This window comes from Diadema antillarum, unplaced genomic scaffold (assembly GCF_040938485.1).
Source record: "Diadema antillarum isolate AM-2024a unplaced genomic scaffold, OU_Dant_1.0 seq00001913_RagTag, whole genome shotgun sequence".
NCBI lineage: Eukaryota > Metazoa > Echinodermata > Echinoidea > Diadematoida > Diadematidae > Diadema > Diadema antillarum.
The window spans coordinates 200,262-220,157 of NW_027272576.1; the positions used below are offsets into that span (position 1 = coordinate 200,262).

The following is a 19,896-nucleotide window of genomic DNA, read 5'->3' on the forward strand; positions in this document are numbered from 1 at the left end:
TGAACGTAGACCCCAACTTTACTACCTGTTTGTTAGTAATTGTCCATAATAGTATCATGCAAGTTTTGTTGTTGGTTGGCTGAGTGTCTCGCTGATTGCCTGCATGGTGATTCACCTGCTCACTTACCTGTATTTCTTCTTGAAGTAACTAACCTCCTTGTGTAAATGTTGGCGATTGGTTTATATATATATATATATATATATATATATATATATATCGCTCATCAGTCCCACAAGCCAGCAACTCTCCCGACTGGACTACAGCTCTGAAGCTCGCTATGATCTGGGACCGGTTCGAGGCGGCGGAGAAGCTGTTCCAAGACAACCACGATCCGACTCGGGCCTACGAGGTAGCGTGTCTCCGATCTCCATACATAACATTTTTATAACAAAGTTTCACCAAGTAATGGTGAGAATTAAAATGTCAAATCCAAGAGTGACGTCTTGTGGCCGCACTGTGATATAGTGGATAAGACTCTACATAGAAGGAGAATCCAAGTTCAAGTTCGTATTTCTCCATCCACATAGCACATACGCCTTGGACCACTTGATTTTCTTTCTTTTTTTCAGAGATGTCCCTCCAATCTCAGGTGTAAAGGTGGTTAGATAAGACTATGTCATTGTTATCAGATGATAATATCATAATTATGATAAAATGGTAATTGCTATGATGATGACGGGATAGTCTGATGAGATGAGATATGATGAGTTTCATTTCATATCATGTCGTGTTTCTCTCTTTCTTTCTTTCGTGAAAATCTTCCCCCAGCCCCTAGAACTCTCAGAGTTACAGAGGATCTTCCACGAGGCAATATGTTGTAATAAAGTTGACTTTGTGAGACTCTTCCTGGAGCAAGGTGTGCACGTCCGTGACTACTTGACTGTCAGAGAACTGGAAAGCTTGTACAATCATGTAAGACTCAGTTTGTCAGTGTTTGTACTTAAAGGGATGATGTTAGATTCCGTTGCCAAAGAAATAGAAGATGATTATGTGCCTTATACCCCATATCATTCGACAAACTTGAGATTTGATAAAAAATGTAGTCCATCAACCACGCAGATTATAATTCTATAATCGTGCTAAATATTACAACACAGGCGGCATACGACCGCGGTCCGCGGCAGTTGAATGAACGAGACTATCGTTAGATCTAAGACGATAACAAGCGATACTAATGGTATCGATAATTGCGCTTATGGCGTCGTTGGCGGGTCTACCGGACTTGGCCGTGGCCGATAGATGCTAGCGATACCTTTGCAATCGCAGGTATTGTAAGAAGTGCTGACGAAAAAGTGTATCAGATAATATTATGTGAAAATACCACGGAATGGATGTTAGGGAAAAAAACATTTCTTGATCACGTGTTCCAGTAGTGTTATCCAATTAGTCAAATATACTTATGAGGCATATGATATTCAATATCTATATGTTTTACTGTCATAATAGGTCAACACCAACTCCGTTTTGTTTCATCTTCTGAAGCAAAACTCTTCTTGTCGCCAAGACTCCAGCAGCACAGAAAAGGTATCAAATAGCCTAAATCTGCATGTCTAAGTCCACATTGTCTGCGAAACATGTGAGGGTTAATTGTTTCTCCCAGATATTGGACCATGTATGGGACTGTCTAAATCATCTTCAGATTCAGGAAAATACTAGCTTTTTAAATCATCTTTTGAAATAAATCTCACGTACCACGTTAAAGTCTCTTCACTCTCTGTTGCGGGAAACAGATGCCATGGGTAATATTTCTCTCTCTTTTTTTATTGTACTTCCACCGATGTCTGTTTAGAAATCTCTATCATTTTACTTTACTCTTTTGTCCATAGGTGCTTTGGACTGTGATTTCATGAAATGATTACGATGTATTGGCATTTTTTGTTGTTGTATTTTAAAAAGGAATTCAACAGTATACTTTTCATTTCAATAGATATTATCGCTTGGTCTTAATTTCTTCAAAGTTCCCTTAATATAAGCTCTGTCCAGTACTTAGATTTTACGATCCCTAATAGTATCAATGTACATTTATGATCAGCATCATAGAAATAGATATCTATTCTGCAAATTGTTTGAATGACTATTGTTCTGCACTCAAGCACGATGACTTTTTTCTTTTTATGATTGAGGTAACTTGCATCTTTCAAACTGATTTTATGGTCGTACTATGCAAGACATTAAAGGAAGGATGATCCTGCTGATAAAAAAAAAAATTATGTATATTTCTGATGATTTGATATTGACTAGAACCTCTTCACTGTGTCAGATGTTGGTAGACTGATAAAGCACCTCACTTCGTCTGAGTACGAAACGGAGAACCGATATTACGTCAGAGCATCGGTAAAACAACGAGCCGCGACGTCAGTACGGCGAACATCTTTTCCTCAGACGAACGCGCAAGAAGACGAAGATATAGGACGATACCGGTCAACTAAGAAACAAAGAGGTTAACAGCGGTTAATGTATAGGGGTCATCCCACGCGAGCTCGACATCCACGAGTCATACGGCCCACGAGTTAGACACCGAGAAAAACAGGCCCACTGTAGCTAGCACTATTAAAAGTGGCCCATGAGCTACAAATTTTGCCTATGGTGTGTGGGCCTTGTTTTCTTAGTGTCTAGCTGAAGAACTGTATAGATCGTGGACCTATAGTTGATGTCAGGCTCGTTGGTCTGGGCGAATTGCTCACTTAGTGTCTAGTTCTTTTTGCTGTAAATGACTCGTAAGATGTATAACTAGTGGGCTAAATGACTCGTGGGCTGTTTGACTCGTAGGTTGTATGACTCGTGGATTGTGTGATTCGTGGTTGTCGAGCTTGTGACGTGCACCAACTCATGGCACGAAGTAACTATTACATGTGCTCACGTTACATACAAATAAAGCACAAAGCGTTTTCTGAAACTGCACCCTAGTGTTTGCGATTTGCTGAGTCTCACCTCCCTTCTCACAGACAGTCCTGGTTACGGTTGGGCCTATTCCAAAAATAGAGGGGCTTTTGAAAAGAAAAACAGGAGAAGATACGGATTTCGTCTCCGAAAGTCACTATTGATTTACTCACGTATTATACAGAGAAACGCCAGGTCTAAAAGCGTTGGAGATGCTTTTGACGAATGTGCATGACCAAGAAATATAGAGTGTACTATTCATAAAGTGTTGCCCTACTACTGATACCAGACTTTCACTGGACTTCGTCTTCATTATGATACTTGAGATTTACATAACAACACTTTCCCAAAACCAATCTACTTATCATGGTTGAATGACAAGAGGAAAATATCTTTCATTCATCCATCACATCGTAACTCCTTTTTTTTTAAAAGAATTTCTGGAAAGACTATCTTATTAATTGATGCCTTGCTCCAGGTTCCAGTTCGATCTTCCGCTTTGAAGAGCCGTTCCAGGAGCTGTTCCTCTACGCCACTCTCAGAAACCGCTTCGAACTGGCCAAACTGTTCTGGGAAAGATGCAGGGAGCCCATAGCTGCCGCGCTGACCTCCACAAAGATGCTCGAAACCATCTCTTTCGTCCACTACACTAACTTTCCCGACGAGTGTGAGAGTATGAAAAGCACCACCATGTAAGAATAGCGTCTCGATCATTTTATTGTGTCTTGCATATAGGGTAATATATGCCGAAAAACGCACACGTATACATGTGAACATACAGTTGATACACACTGACAGCCGCACATTGTGGCACTGATATCATTGTTCTTGTCTGCCTTATACTATATAACATAACAGTGTCGGAATGTCGAAGTCTGAGTATTTGTTCCAAGTTCATCTTATCACTGCCGGCAACCACGGATAGCCTAGATTAGTGGTACAACGCTGCTGCCCGAAAAGACGTTGATGATAGGTTCGATCCCCCCTGGTTCTTTTCCCCCGACATGTTTATTTAGATGTTGCAATTTTGACAAATACATTTGTACAAGAGGGTGACACTTGATTACAAAGACAAACAAACAAACAAACAAATCTTTACAGGCATATCTTCACCCCTCTGCAGTAATAATTATCCTGCGTTCACCATTTTGCTTGTTTGGTTAGGTCAGACAGATGGTTTATGAATGAAGTAGAAATACACAGAGAATCATTACCGTTCTCCCCCTCTTCTTCTTCTTCCTCCTCCTCTTCCTTCTCCTCTTCCTTCTTCTCCTCGTCCTTCTCCTCCTCATCCTCCTCCTCTCCTTCTCCTCGTCCTCCTTCTCATCCTCATCCTCGTCGTCCAGGAAACTGGAACAAATGGCAGTGGACATCCTGGACGAGTGTCAGAACGAGAGTGCCGCCAGGACGACCGAACTCCTCACGGTGATCCGACCCAACTGGGACAACACCTCCTGTGTCTGGATCGGTTTCAGCGCACAAAATCTGGTCTTCACCTCGCATATCAGCGTACAGACAGTACTCAACCGGATGTGGTTGGGAGACATCTCTTCTCTCGTCTCCTCCAAACTGGTTCGTAAAGAATGATGTCTCTTAGATGTATCACGACATTCTCGCTCTTTTCTCAAGGCGATCAAAGTTCAGATTTGGTTGTCTCTCTCGAAAAGGCATCTCTGGTAAAAAAAAAAAAACCGAGCTATGCATTTGGTACTATTACCAAATGGCAGTTTTCACCATTAATTTGTTTGTTTGTTTGTTTTTTTTGTTTTTGCTTTTCCATGAACTTTTTAAAACCAAATCTATAAGACAGTTGTTTTACAGGAAAAATCAATTTAGTACAATCTAAGTCTTTTGATGAGATTAGATCTCAAGATAGTCGACGATTTGAAAATACGGCTCTCGCGTCCTTAATATCGATAACATTCCTACAAGGACAAGTCAAATTAACACAAATGAATATGTAATGCGAAATTAAGTCATGCTGACATGAAGAAAGGATGCATCATGTTCGTAATATCGTAAACTGTGCCGGATCTACCTTAATTCGAAGAAACCTCGGGAAATTTGGGAGAATCGAAAAATATTTTGAGCGATAGATAAATCGACGCCTGTTGGCGATTTTCAAATGTACTAAAGTTGTCAAATATCTATTTCAACATCGTAAGTTTGGTAAAAAAATTTCTTCTTTTTTAGTCTATGTCAAAGCTCTCTGGACTTTTCTTTTGGGTAAATATTGTGTGAGATTCACTCTTGAGATTCACCCCGTAAGCCGAGGTAAGGACATCTCGCTTTAACTCACACGTAAATGTTTGAATTACGTACCTATTAATGATGAAGTATGAAAGATACGCTGTTGGTTTGCCTTTGTGAATAAAAAAATGTTGGAATTTGTGCAACATTCAACTCTACGTTACTGTTGTTGTTTCATTCGATAATCATGTACACACGCTTTGTGATAGAGGCAAGTTTGTACGCTCCATGCTAAGAAATTCCGTAACAAGAGCGATGTTACATTTCCTCAATAGATATGGCTGGCGACCCTTTTTCCACCTTTGATGTGGTACATCCAGTTCGAAAGCGCCAACCAAGAAGAGCAAGAGCTGCAAGAAAGGAATACACTTCACGAGGTTACCGGATTTCTTCTTATTTCTCCACTTCTTACCCTTAAATCAACTATTCATAACTTTCCCTTCCTTGTGGTTCCTGGACTCGTTGATGTGTTTATGGTACACGTTGACTTAAATTAACACTGATAGATCTATACAAATCATCCACATTTATATAAATCAGAACTAAGAATTGCATTCCATTCCCAGATCGTCTGACATTATCCCCCTCATGTGATTATGTAATGACTATACCCCAGGTGCTAATATCTTTATTGACCTGTCTTAACTTGCTTTTTCGATCAAAATAATGCTTGATTTCACAAATAACATCGACGGTGATATAACTCTATATGTTACACGTGGCACAATATCATTGATGTGTAAGTGAGAAAGCATGTTGACCATGATTTCAATGTATTATGAGATGTTTGTGTCAATCGTAATGTATTGTCTCTTTCTCTGTGGGAGTGATCTTGGTCCATTGGAGGCCTTCATGTCTCCTAGACAGTATGTCTCCCCCCCCCCCCCCCCAAAAAAAAAAAAAAAAGATCGGATTTCCGCATTCATAACTTTCAATATAATCAAAGTGTCTGAATTCTATTTCATCATCACCAATATTTTGCAGAAAGCCCTATTCAATATGATCAAGTGGTCACAGAGAAATGTTGATTAATGTAAAGCATGCCATGGGTCTGTTTCTTCCAAGTTAAGCACTTGGATGCTCTTGGAACTGCATATAAATTTTTGAACACAATGGACAAAACGTGGAGGGAAGGGATTCCAACATGCTCTTATACAAAGATCCTCATTTCTCTCTTTGATCACTGAAGGAGAGAGTTTGATTTTAAGTAATCTTTTAGTACACCACGAATACGAAAAAAAAAAGTTTACGAAACTAACAGTGTCTTTGCAATTTTCAAGGAAACAACTGATGTCGAGACTATTAGGAAGGCGAGTTACCAGCCACTCTCAACAGCCGATATTATAGGGTAACTATACGCCTCGAATCTTGATATACTTGTGGAAAATATGATAGTGTAATTAATCGTAAAAAGTGACTAAGCGCAGACATTATTACAGGGTAAATCCCTCGAATCGTGACGTACTAGTTAATATACAGTGCATAATCATTTATAATGTAATTAAGCCCTTTAAAGAAGTTTTGCAATCGGAGTTTGATATATCATATTTCTCTTATACCGGTATTATCTTCATTTGATGACATCCTAAGAAAGCCTGATTAATTATATCTATAACACCTCACTCGCTATGATTGGGTGTTCCTGGAATGTGTACAACAGCTGAGTATGAGGACAGATCAAAGGTGAAAAGTCGCAACAACTAAAGACCTAAAAAAAATAATTCTACATTTTGAAATGACACCCGGAGGTGTTAATCTAACACCATAAATGAGCATCGGAAATTTAACACCATCACCAGCTCGTTCAACATCGGACTTTTTGCAGTGTAATGATAGGAAATGATGAGTCAAACAGCACTCTCTTGAGCCCCCACGAGTTTAGAAACACCTTATTATGTTTTTCACATTTTTCTATTTCATTGCATTACATCAAACTTGTCTGTAAACTTCTGATCCTGGAACAAACCAGCGAGATTGGGAATTCCCCTGAAGGTGGCCTAACTTGCTTCCAACGAATGGTGGCGTTCTTTTCGTCTCCTGCGGTGAAGTTCCGGTTACACCTGGTATGTTTGGGCATGGAGCTATACATCATGATTTCGGCTTAAATTGTTTAATTGTTATTAGTGTTTCTATACTGTGGTTTCCAATGTCTTTCTCGGTATAATACAATAAGAAAAGCAAGCACAACTCTGCATCAAGTGTAAATAACAAGGTATTCAATTAGAATTAGTTCGATAACGATTCGTTTGAATTGCCCAAGAATTCTATTGGCTTTACAAATCCTTAAGACACTATTATAGATCTGATGTACGGAATGCTCTCCCAACCATTTGAAGAAATTCACATCCTTCTTAAAACCTTTTAAAAGAAAATAAATCCCCCGCATTTTGCACCCCTTTTTTGTGAGTAAATCCTTGAGAAGGGTTTGCTGTAGTTGTTATCACGAGGAAAGGGCTGTTACCTCGTCAAACATCATTACGTATGTTTGATGGAAGATAAAATGCAACCATTTACTGTATTTTTCATTTCAATCATTTTGTTTGTTACCTATATGTTATCATCATTCATTCATCTGTACATTATATCCGTGAAAAGAAGTTGCAGAAGTAAGTTGAAATTGAAAAAATATGATATCATAATGGCCTTAAAAAACGTAGCAATATATTGTATCAGAATGGTTACAACATGACATTAAAATTTGCTACGTACCGTGAGTGGAGAAACAATACTTTGGTAATACAATCTGCAGAAATAAAAGAGATCTATCAAATCTAATATGGTAACAAGTTAGTGCTGAAAACACACATGGTACACTCATTGCTTTTAATATAATTGCTCCGCAATGTTCCGTAGCAAATTCTCATTACGTTGAAATACCACCTCGACGTCACCATTCATACTCAAGTTTTGTCTAATTTTTCTGTCGTCCTTCTTGACATTCCCCAGATTGTGTACCTTGTATTTCTGGCTCAGTTCAGCTACGTCATGCTGTCAAATTTTCACGAAGATATATCCAGACCGGAGGCTGTTCTCATTTTCTGGGTCCTCACGCTGTTCTTGGACGAAATCAGGCAGGTGCGAAACTTCACTGTGGATGACGCTAATACTTAAGGCGCTCCTCCTCCAGGGTTGGAAAATGGGAAAAGCTATCTCGCATACTTGCAGTGCAGGATTTTTTTTTGTTTCTTTGCTTGATGTTGTTGTTCTCTTTGTTTTGTTTTGTTGCTTTTTGTTGTTGTTGTTGGTGCTGTTGTTGTTGCTGTTGCTGTTGCTGTTGCTGTTGCTGTTGCTGTTGCTGTAACTGCTGTTGTTGTTGTTGTTGTTGTTGATGATGATGATGATGATGTTTTTTGTCTGATGGCCACGTCGGGGGATTAGCGTGGCAGATCTAAAGCTCGCTGAGGTGTTGCTCAAACGTTACTCGAGAATCGAGCAAAGGTGACATGCTCCCTTGAAAATATACCTCTTGCCACTACTTGTTGCCCTATTTAAAAGTCTTTCATCAGTAGCAATTTGCATCAATTGCTGAGCGATTGGTTAATGTCAAGTACGTCAATTATATCAATTGTGGCCAGCACTTCAAAGGTATTGCGTTATGAAATGCTTGCTCTTATCAATAGTAGTCATTCGTCAATCTAAGTTTCTTGTTTGTCACATTTTTAATTGACGAAGCCTACCTCTCAGAAATGTCCTTCGTGCATGTAGAGGTTGAATACAGACAGCAAATTTATCATTGATGGCACTAATTACCTCCTTCTGAAATGTCCAGGATATAGGGAAAAAATTCTAGAAAAATTCCCCGCGAATATCTGCGGTTCAACTTTATCAATGTGGTTCAACTTTATCAATTGATACTAAGTTATAAAGAAAGTGATACACTGTATTGCCAAACCCTCTCTGGACCGTCTTGCGGAGCAAGAAGACAATAGGCTCCGATCGTTGCTGTCTTTGACCGTGACGCAGAAGAGCGTAGTTGGAATTGATTCTCTCAGCCCTCTGAATATTTTTAAAATTTGCCACCTGAAGATTATCACTTTAGGGTTCAGTAGAAATAGCTGTGGTCATTTCAGATTGCTGCCTGTGAAGATATGATAATTATAGACAATCTAAACTTTCCTAAATATTGTGAGTGGATCTTTCTAGCTTTCACGTAGATTTGGAATTGACAGTGCAAATAATTCGTTGTTGGAAATAATTGTTTTTTAATCTTGTTTTCACTCTCAGATTGTTGATATGGATAAAGAGACGTGGGAAGGCAAAATCAGAGTCTGGATAAACGACTCCTGGAACCGAATGGATATCTTCAACTTCCTCCTGTTTTTTCTGGGTCTCATACTGCGCATGTCCCACGCAAACCTCGAAGCTGCTCGAATCGTTCTCTGCGTCAATTTGATGACGTTCTTCATCCGGGTTCTTTACCTCTTCCTTGTCGTCAGAAAACTCGGCCCAAAACTGCTGATGATCGGGAAAATGGTAATATCTCAAGACCCTCGGCTCCCCATACGCCTCTCCCACCTCGCTTCTTTATGAATCTGACTGCTAATAATTGATTTGTGTATCCACTATCATTGATCGTGAAAATAAGTGCTCAATCTTAATGATTGGAAAAGTGCGTGTGATATGCCCATTACGATTGCAGTCACGTGATTATATATGACTTGATTTTTAGAAAGAAATCTGAGAAAAAGGATTCCCGGTACAGGTTAATCTGAACTAATTTATTCAACATTCAAAGCAAAATTCGAAAGTATTACATCAGACAGGATGTTTATCTCATTAGTAACTGAACCGCCCGAAACCGCCCTTCAGATTACTCCCTTAACCCTAACTAGGCCGGGCTATTTAGGTAGATCATAGAGCCGGGGGGGGGGGGGGGGCTCCCAGGCCCCCCTCCATATCTCGGCCGTCGACCCTGCGATCGCGACGAAAATTCGCACACACATTGCCTATGACGTAATCTAAAGTACCATGAAGTTAAATTTTAATGCTTGATTATGCTAATTTATGCATAACCATGCATGAAATCAGACAATTTGGTATAAATCACTAAATAAAGCTCAAAATGGGCACTTTTTTGTGTAAATATTCTTTTTAGTGTCCTGAGCAAATATAAGAGAAAAAAATTGTGCCATCTGAAAAAATTTCTGAAGTATTTTATTGTTTTTTTAATTTCTTATGTATTTCTTTGTTTTTCCGACTTTATGTTTTCGATGAAACTTGTCCGCGACAATGTTCCGAACAAGAAAATATGTTATCAATTGATTTTAATCAATAAAACCCCAAAATAATCATGCTTTTATGAAATTTGCCTGTAAGCACAGTTTGCATTGAAATTGTACACGAATTCACGTTTTTGAGCAATTTTTGGTCTGACATGCACGTACATATTTATGCGCAACTTCGGAACCGTGCGCCCGGGCATCGCAAATTTGGTGTCAAAAGAAGCGGGAGACTCGAAAGAAAAAAGTCATGAAACGTCGCGGCGTTAGCTTTTCGCGTTAGCGATACATCGATACGCGATACATCGCGCGAAACGTAGAGGGGGGGGGGGGCTCGGAGGCCCCCCCCCCCCCCGCCTAGTTAGGGTTAAACGCTCAAAACAGCCCGTCCTTTTTTTTAAAATAGTTTTATGCTTTACTATTTTTATATTTCTCATATAGAACGTATAATTACGTAATTTGACAGAGGTCAGATGTAAACAAAAGTTTGCCGGAATTATTTCTGTGACACACAAGTCTCTTGGTAAAGTGTAAATAGGCTTTCAAATAAACGTAAGTTTCAATAGGCAAAAATAAACATGCAGCAATCTATTTTTCATATTTTCAAAAGTTTTCAAAATAAGAAGATCTTGCTGTACCTTCAGAGGAACAATAGGCCATTATGTACGGAATCATCAGTTGCTAAAGGGATATACCACAGTTCTGCTGCAAATATTTGTAAATATTTCCAATACAAGTCATATCTCATGAAGAGCAGTCGTTGCAAAAACAAACAAACAAACAATGAATCATTCAAGTCGTTTAAACTGCGATGTATGTATACCTAAAAGGGAGACTGTTTGTCTTCTTTTTAGATGATCGATCTTGTGATGTTTATCAGCATCCTGGTGATTTTCCTCTTGTCGTACGGGATCGCATCTCAAGCCATCCTCTACCCCAACCAGGAGGACCCAGTAGACGTCTTCAAGGGGATATTATATCGCGCCTACTTCCAGGTCTTTGGCGAGCTGTACTTGGACGTCATCATGGGTAATACACACAGAGACACGTGCATGTTTCTATGTATGAACCAACAATCACTTATAAATGCACACAGTTGTTATTCAACAATCTAGACATAAATAATCCAGTGAGCTCATTAATTGATGAAAGTACTCACTGATCAATCAATATCATAATTCTCGAGTCAGTCATTATGCCAATTGATCACTTAATCAAACAGGCCAGCACAAGCAATTATTGCTAATGTTTATGCATCCGGACCAATAGGAAACTCTAGATTTGCGGCTATTGCGTTGGCCGTTCTCCTCACTCCTCGAGTCGTGAAGACGCAGCCTATTGTATATACAAAGTAAAATGGCGCCCCATAAGGAGCACTGCATCGAGTAGCTCTCTGCCGTGTGAATTTTAGGGGACGCAAAAATAACCCAGAACGACCGTGCATACTCAGACGACACGAGGTCGATTTTCATAAGCAAATTTGCGCATGCGCAGGTTTTTTTTTCTGTCTCTCTCTCTCTCTGAACGTCCGTGTGACGAAAATCTATAAATGTATATAAGACCTACTCCGTAATCATCCGTATCACACTCACTGTTAAATCAAGACAGTTAGAATATGATTATATTAAGCCGCAGACCAACTAATACTCTTGCTGACTATTCAATAGACTAACTGAGAAATTAATGACTCACTAATCCAGTCAATCGCTAGTCAATCAGCCAAATTGTCTCTGGATACAAACTGAATTCTAACACCTAGGACCCGAGGGTTGCACGAGGAATGAGACCATGATCGAAGAAGGCAACTACTCTCCCTGCCCGGACAACTCGTGGACAGGTCTTATACTCCTCGCTGTGTACATGCTCATCAGTAATGTTCTCCTCCTCAACCTTCTCATTGCCATGTTCAGGTATGCCTCTGTTTGCAGATGAAACCTCTCAAATTGAATAGTTTTCTTGAGCTCATGGATTTCGATGCATGAAATATATCAAATTTGCATACTTATGTCGACATAGCTTAGCAGCATTTGGTTTGTTTCTTTGTTCATTCGTTTGTTTGTTTTTGGTCAGCGTTCAAAGTATTGAAGTAAGATCACACACACGTGTGTTCTTTGGTCGTACATTGTAGGTCCTTCGCAATCAGCTTCTAAATGCTTGGTATAGCACACAGAACCTTCCTGTTCAATTTTCTATCGTACAACAGGCTCTCTATAGTGTCTATTACACGTTTCCTTTACAACCAGAGAACAACATTCCTCTCGTTTTTTATTCAAAATGATATAGCCCATTATACACTGCAAAAAGTCCGGTGTTAAATAGTGAACACCGAGCTGGTGTTAAATTTTCGGTGCTCATTTATGGTGTTAAATCAACACCTCCGGGTGTCATTTCCAAATTTTAAACTGTTTTTTGAAGAGTTTCTTAGTAACTGCACTTCTTGTTGATTTTTAATTTAAACAAGACGATCAAGAATTTTACATTAAAATACTAGATTTTTGAAAAAATGTGAAAATAAATTTACACCAAAGTAACACCAGCTGATGTGGTCTCTTATTGAAGCTGGACGGGTGTTAAACCATTGATATTAACACCAACAAATATCAAATCAACACCATGTGGTGTCATTTTTTAATTAACACCAGTACAGTGTCAAAATAACACCAGGTACAGTGTCAAATTAACACCACGAAGTGTCAGGTGAACACTTTTCAACACCATCACAGTGCATTTTTAACACCTGTGGGTGTGGTCCTTTATTGAAGTTTGATCGGTGTTAGATTTAACACCTGTGGTGTTAAATCTAACACCGATGTTTTTACAGTGTAGAAATTTACGCCACACAGGCGCAAGATTTTGTTTTTTTCTTTAACCGTCATTTTTCTAAATTGGTCTGAAAACACCAGCTACACATTCAGCACGGTACAAGACAACACGGATGCTTTTTGGAAGTTCCATCGCTACAGACTCATCAAGGAGTATATCGACAAACCCTTTCTGGTTCCACCGTTCATCATCGCCGCACATATCTACCGCTTCATCAGGTATCTCTCCTCCCAACGCTGTGGCGAGGATAACGAAAAGCTTCTCGGTAAGCTATTTGCCAACCTGCATTGGTCCTCATAGACACCCACTTCTTTGCGACCACGGAAGAGCAGAAAAACAAACAAAGAAACGATTGCTTTCCATGAAAAGCTAGAAACAAGCGCATGTTGAGATACGCGATTGATATGTAAATGTATATGTACTGTAAATAAATAATGTCTATGAATATATACGTATGTGTGTGTACATATACGTGTATACTTATACTATAATGTGTGTGCTATTATTCACTTACATACGCATTTGCAGGTATGTATATAAACGGAAATTTTGACTCAAACTCTGACATAGAAAACACATTTTGTTAATTCTTTAGTGACATTCTTTGTGTACTTTAGATTTGCATCCTGCGGCCTTTTTACCAACCACGTTCAATTTAGTTTATGCTTGGGCATATAATATCATGTCAACGTGGAAATGGGAAAACGTGAATGAATGAAAAAGGTACATCCACGAAGTTGCAATACTCATCTTATTCCATGCTTTCGCTTCGATTCTCAGATGAAGAGCCTACAGTTGAACTCCAGTCGCTGATTGGCTGGGAGTCTTTACAGCTCGAGAGCTATGTGGCTAAACAGCGGCAGACGGACGTCACTAACGTTGGGGAGCAGGTTCAACGCTTGAACAGAAGGTACTAAAAATGATATTGGCTCTGCACGGTCATTTCCTTTGTCAATAATGATACCTCTCCCCCAGAAGATGTTAATGGTATTTTGAATATAGTGATCCTGATAATGTTAATTACACAGTACATTGTACATTACTATTCTAGCATCATGATGTATAGTATTGATTTTTTTTCCTTACCATAACTGTTTTATAAGGGCATGCATGTTGGGTTTCCTGAAGTGGTGCATAATTTAACGTGACAATTTGACCAGTATTATGTGTGTATCAAATGAATATGTTTAGTATAATATGTGTGTTTCTGGATTTATGTGTGTGTGCATGTGCATATGACCGCAAGAAAATATTGTTTTCTATTTTGCAGAATTGAAGAGATTGAGCGTGCAGCAAGTGTAGAGAGGGAAAGAACAGCAAGTCTCACACGACAGGTGATGAGAAAGATTTTCATTCTATTCTATCTTACTAATTTCTTTTTTGAAATAATGATCACCCCGTCACTGTACAGGCATGCTAACCTGGAAACATTAAACTGCACATTACTTGAATATGAGACCATTCTGAAGCAAATAATCTTTACACAGCAATAGATATATAATGTACTCTTAACCCTAATCAGGCTGGGGGGGGGGGGCGGAATCCGCCCCCCCCCCCTCGACGTTTCGCGCAATATCTTCGCAACGCGATAAGCTCCCACCGCGATGTTTCATGACTTTTTTCTTTCAAGTATCGCGCAACTTTTGAGACCAAAATTGTTCCGCCCGCGCGTACCGTTTTGACGCGACGCCCGTTCGAAAAAAATTTGTCAACCCCAAAATTGCTCCAAAACGTGATTTTGTGTACAAATCCAATGCAAATTGTGTTTTTTCAATTAATTCACATAAAAATTCATATCTTCACTTAGAATGGCCGAAATTAATTTATTTTAGCATAATAATGCTTCGAAAAATGTCTGTGACAAATTTTGGCCAAAAAACAAACAAAAACAAAAGGTCAAAAAACAATGAAATACAGAAGAAATTCAAAAAAAAACCAATAAAATACATAAGAAATTAATTTCGATACAGATTTTTTTTAATCCTATGTCTCAGAAGAATGATACAAGAAACATTTTTAAAAAGAAATTAGCTTAATTGGAGCATTAATAAGTGATTTACAGCCCAAAACTGATTTTATGCATATAATTACAATAATTAATTAATATAAGATATAAGAAAAATTTTTCGGAGGAAGCAACCATACATTTTGATAGAATACGTCGCGGGCGTCGCGTGTGCCGATTTTCGGCGCGATCGCGCATTCCATAGGCGAGATCTGAAGGGGGGGGGGGGCGGAACCCGCCCCCCCCCCCCCTCTCCCCCCCCCCCCCAGATATAGCATAGCCAAAAAAGCCTAGCCTGATTAGGGTTAAATGAATCCCACAAGGATTTGAACAATCATCCCCCAGCATTCCCCCACTGATCCCCACTGATCAGTTACTAGCCATCCCCTTTAAGTCATACTAAAGGAGCAATGGTAAGACATTAACGATTTTGAAAGAGGAAGTTGTATAGCTATTGTTTTTACAATTATTTTTTAGATATAGTTTTGTGAAGCGTTATCTACATGCGGAATGTTACGATTTCATATCTCTGCTGTATCGTTGAAAATTTTACGAAGCTGCTTGTGTGTCTGTGGGGTGGCTTTTAATGATTTTATCATTGTTGTGACTGCAGTTGATAACGGCATTAAGCATTTTTATTTTTGTTCTACTTATAGGCTTAGCTCTCGCGATTCCTTCGAGGAATGATAAGGGCGTTAAGGTGCCTCGAACACTATGGTTTTCGCTGGTTTTACTGACAACTTAACGCCCTATCATTCTCACCCGACGAGATGTTAATGATGGGAAATGCCTTACATGTTGTATATCGTAGGTAAAACGTCCCACAGGTTATTCAATTTTCTTAGTGGGATAGAATTGAATTCCCCTGAATTCATCGCCCATTCGGATCCCCCCCCCCACAAAAAAAAATCGTGAATTTACAATACATTGTAATAAACATCATAGGATGCGTTTTAAATGAATGGTCAATCTGTCCCTCTTAAAAAAAAACAATGGAAGACATAGCCAACCACTGACACCAGCCAATACGACACAATACTACTATAATCATGCGCTTATTCATTTTCGTTTGTCATAAGTTCTTCCTCTGTACCATAACATGCTTCGAACCATTCGCATGTCCATACATTTGTCCTCTGAACTTTTATATAATTATTATGATGCATTCGTAAAATATGTTGAACAAAATTGTTATGTTATAGATTAACGTCCATTTCAACCATGCTCATTCCAAGTATACCTGACTGATTATTACTTCTATCCTAAATCCCATATACATCCGTTTATACATATTTATTTATCATTCCATCTGTTTGTACAAACAAACAAAGCCAATGAAGATGAATATCAAAATAGTCAAAACAAATCTGCCGGCACCTGCACATCGTTTGTTATTAATTTGATTACACCTTCATGTAATACACACCAAAGATGACACATGACAATGTCACATATCAGCATTATACCACTATACCCAATAAAAGCTATGAATCAATAACCCATTGATATTTATTAGAAGATACCCTTTAGAGATAGATGCAGTCATTTTTCAATCTCTTTTCTCATTGACAGATGCACGATCAGCTTCAAGCTATGGGGGAACAGCTGTCAATCTTGCTTCAGAGGACCGAACATTTGAATACGCCATGCTAGTGTCGTCTGTGCACATGGGGCGGTTTCCAAATCTGTCATGTTTCAGCCATCCCTGCTACAGAACACGCTATAATGTTGAAAAAATGGACTATGTGGCATCTCTGAGTATGATGGTTGATGACATGTTAACAAATGCCAAATAAGAGAAATTGAATGCGCCGGGTCCACCTTACAGTTATAGGTGCCCAGGGAATAAAAGTTGATTTTGATCGATAGATCACACGTGCATCGTTAGTTCAGGGAGGTGTCTCTCTCACACCTCCCTGGTTAGTTCATAATATGTCAGTGTATGTGTGTGTTTTTTTTCTTTTTCCATTCCCCTGTGTCTTCTGAGGATCCTGTATATAGTTTACTCATTGTCTCAATCGCACGTTTAAACTACTTCCAATGTCTCTCTCATATCATAACTACTGTCATTTTGTTTTCAGCAGCATATGGTGTAGTTCGTTCTATAACTGCATTTGAGAAGTATTTGATATACCTCCGTGTATAGTATATAATTGCCATTTTTCTTTAGTTTGATCCTATGCTGTATTCGGTTTTTTTTTTCTTCATCAGCTCTCGATTCAAATTTTGATAAATTGACGGTCATATTCTATGTTAGTAGTATTATGCTGCACATCCAAGCTGGATATCATAATCATTCTAGTCAGTTATATTTGATGTATTTTTCATTGATAAACGTAAAACGAATTGAATTGAAGTTAATTGAATGAATTGAATGTAATACGATTGAAACATCCGGTCCAGGACACAATGTCTGATATGACTATATTGCTATGTCATTATCCCCCTTTTTTTCTTTTGCTTTTATTACATAAAGTGAATGTATCAATTTAGGTAGGTTTTAAAGTAAAGATTGGATAATTTTGGGATATTTTTTCATTCATCTCTTGTACTTTTATGTATTATTCGTCTGTTTTGATATGGGGTGTATGTTTATTTTTACAAGTCCATTGTATTTGTGTTCGGGAATGCATTACATGAGGGCTCACATGCCTTATAGGGCAACAGTAAAATAATTACTTTTGTGAGCTCTGGCCCATGTATTATTCCCTTTTCATGCTTTGCGTTATATGTCAACTGTGCCATTTCCGTGTGAATGTATGTTAAGTTAATGTTATTGCCATTTTCATTTGGCTGAATAAATAATAATAGCAATGATGATGATGATGATGATGATAATAATAATAATTATTATTATTATTATTATTATCATTATTATTATTATTATTATGATCGCAAGAAGCGATTTTGTGAAGTTTACCGAAGCCTTTTTACAATCCCACCAAGACGGTCACCAGAAAGAATTATTACCAAAAAAAAAAATTGATTTGAGACCCTTTACAGATGATTATGTACTCTTCCATTTCTCACGTACTTATTGTCGTATTAGATTTAACAAAAAAAAATGTTTCTCGTATTTGTAAGACCGTGGTTTTAAGTGAAAGCACCTAGGTCAAGTGTGTCGTGTTGAGTTGTTTCGAGACACCCATAACAAAAAGGAAATAATCATTTTAGATAATTATAGTCTTTAATGTTATGATTTGTCCATCCGAATTCTGCAGTCAAATTCTTTTTGAGTTCCTCTGTATAACATTATCCATATCAATGCCATCTGAAGCTTGTCAGAAGTTTCGTACCATGTAAGACGATATCATCCCGTAGAAATAATGCAAGGGAACTAAATAGCTGTTCGCTCATGATTCCTGGCACAAAGTCATATCTAAACAGAAACGCCCACATATCAGGCACTGTTGCCACAATCATTTCCTTTTTCCTCTCTGCTGGTATAGCTGCAAAACTTCATCCCATAACCGCCCTGTAGAAAAAAAAAACTATCTCTGCGGTTATTAATTCTTTCTTGTTTGTTGACAGGGGCTTGCTATACTACTGCCACATTTCCTATTCCTCTGTGGTGGTATTCAAAACATTCATGCCGTAATAGGCCTGTACAAAAAAAAAGGCAACAGCTATCTGAGGTTATGCTATAATCAGAGTGTGTTTGTGTTTGACAGGTGCATAATAGCTTCTCCATTCCACGATAGGTATATGATTTGTGATAAAATATGATTGTTATATTCCATTACAAAGAGGATATTTTTATTTCTTGACTACCCCTGTGTATAGTTTCATCGGAAATGTCTGTCAACTACCAAATGACTACGAGGAGTTTCATTCCAGAAAGGCACTTAAATGGTTTTTTGTTGTTTTTTTTTTGAGGCTGCCGTTACTATAAGTCAGCAGCTTAAGATGTAAGACTCGTGCCTTTTACTTTTCTCCCTCAAACTGGGTAAAAGCAAATCGTTGACTTCTTTGATTTCATCATATTTTTGTTCAAAAACTTTAGAAATATCGTTATCATACAATTGTGAATTCACTTTGTAGATTTTTTTTTCAAATACATGCACCGATAATTCCCGAATCTAATTTTCGTGGAGAAATGCAGAAATAAGATCAAACTGAACTGGAAAACTCAACTGAACCGTTAACATCCAATATGATAATACATAATTATGCTTTTAAATCCACAAAGTTTTCATACCCAAACAAGTGAAGAATATACCCTATCTTAATTTGGCAATAGCATCAATAGGTTACAAAAGAAGTTTGAATGACAAATGGAATGGTGGGTGAATATACAGTTTCCAATGACTGGAAAGCTCTCAGAGACTGGCGTGTATATGCCGTATCGCTCAATGATTTCTTTCCAGTTTACATATGAATGCCCCTAGCAGGAAAACTGATTTTATGATGCAATCCTTCCAAACATTTCCAGCTTCTGATTTACATATTACGTGGTCCACAATGTTCTCTTGAATATAATAGAGTAAACTTTCATTGTTTGTCGATACTTTGCTCCGTTATCACGATTTGTATCGATGATTTCTTTTGAATATTTATAATTCATGTACAGTTATCGGCTAAAATCCATTATCTCCGTTGCAATAATCAATGCATGTAGGTGCACGCTTGTCTACAGTTTATTTATGTATCAAGTCCGTAAATGGCATGAGTGTCTGTAGGCTTACTGTAGGGCTTTTTACACTTGTGTTTCTTAACCC

General features: G+C 38.3%; 1 protein-coding gene across 1 annotated transcript in view; it reads left to right on the top strand.

Moving 5' to 3' along the window:
- The window catches only part of LOC139713142 (transient receptor potential cation channel subfamily M member 5-like), a gene marked incomplete at its 3' end in the record, with an annotated part of 28,895 nt that extends 14,812 nt beyond the window's left edge, over positions 1-14,083 (top strand). The window contains exons 8-17 of the mRNA XM_071624893.1: positions 265-350; positions 770-857; positions 3,360-3,573; positions 4,228-4,453; positions 8,078-8,206; positions 9,356-9,604; positions 11,205-11,379; positions 12,110-12,260; positions 13,254-13,438; positions 13,954-14,083. Coding sequence (XP_071480994.1) covers positions 265-350; positions 770-857; positions 3,360-3,573; positions 4,228-4,453; positions 8,078-8,206; positions 9,356-9,604; positions 11,205-11,379; positions 12,110-12,260; positions 13,254-13,438; positions 13,954-14,083 — 1,633 coding nt within the window. The remainder of the gene's footprint in view (positions 1-264; positions 351-769; positions 858-3,359; positions 3,574-4,227; positions 4,454-8,077; positions 8,207-9,355; positions 9,605-11,204; positions 11,380-12,109; positions 12,261-13,253; positions 13,439-13,953) is intronic.
- Between the last annotated feature and the right edge of the window lie 5,813 nt (positions 14,084-19,896).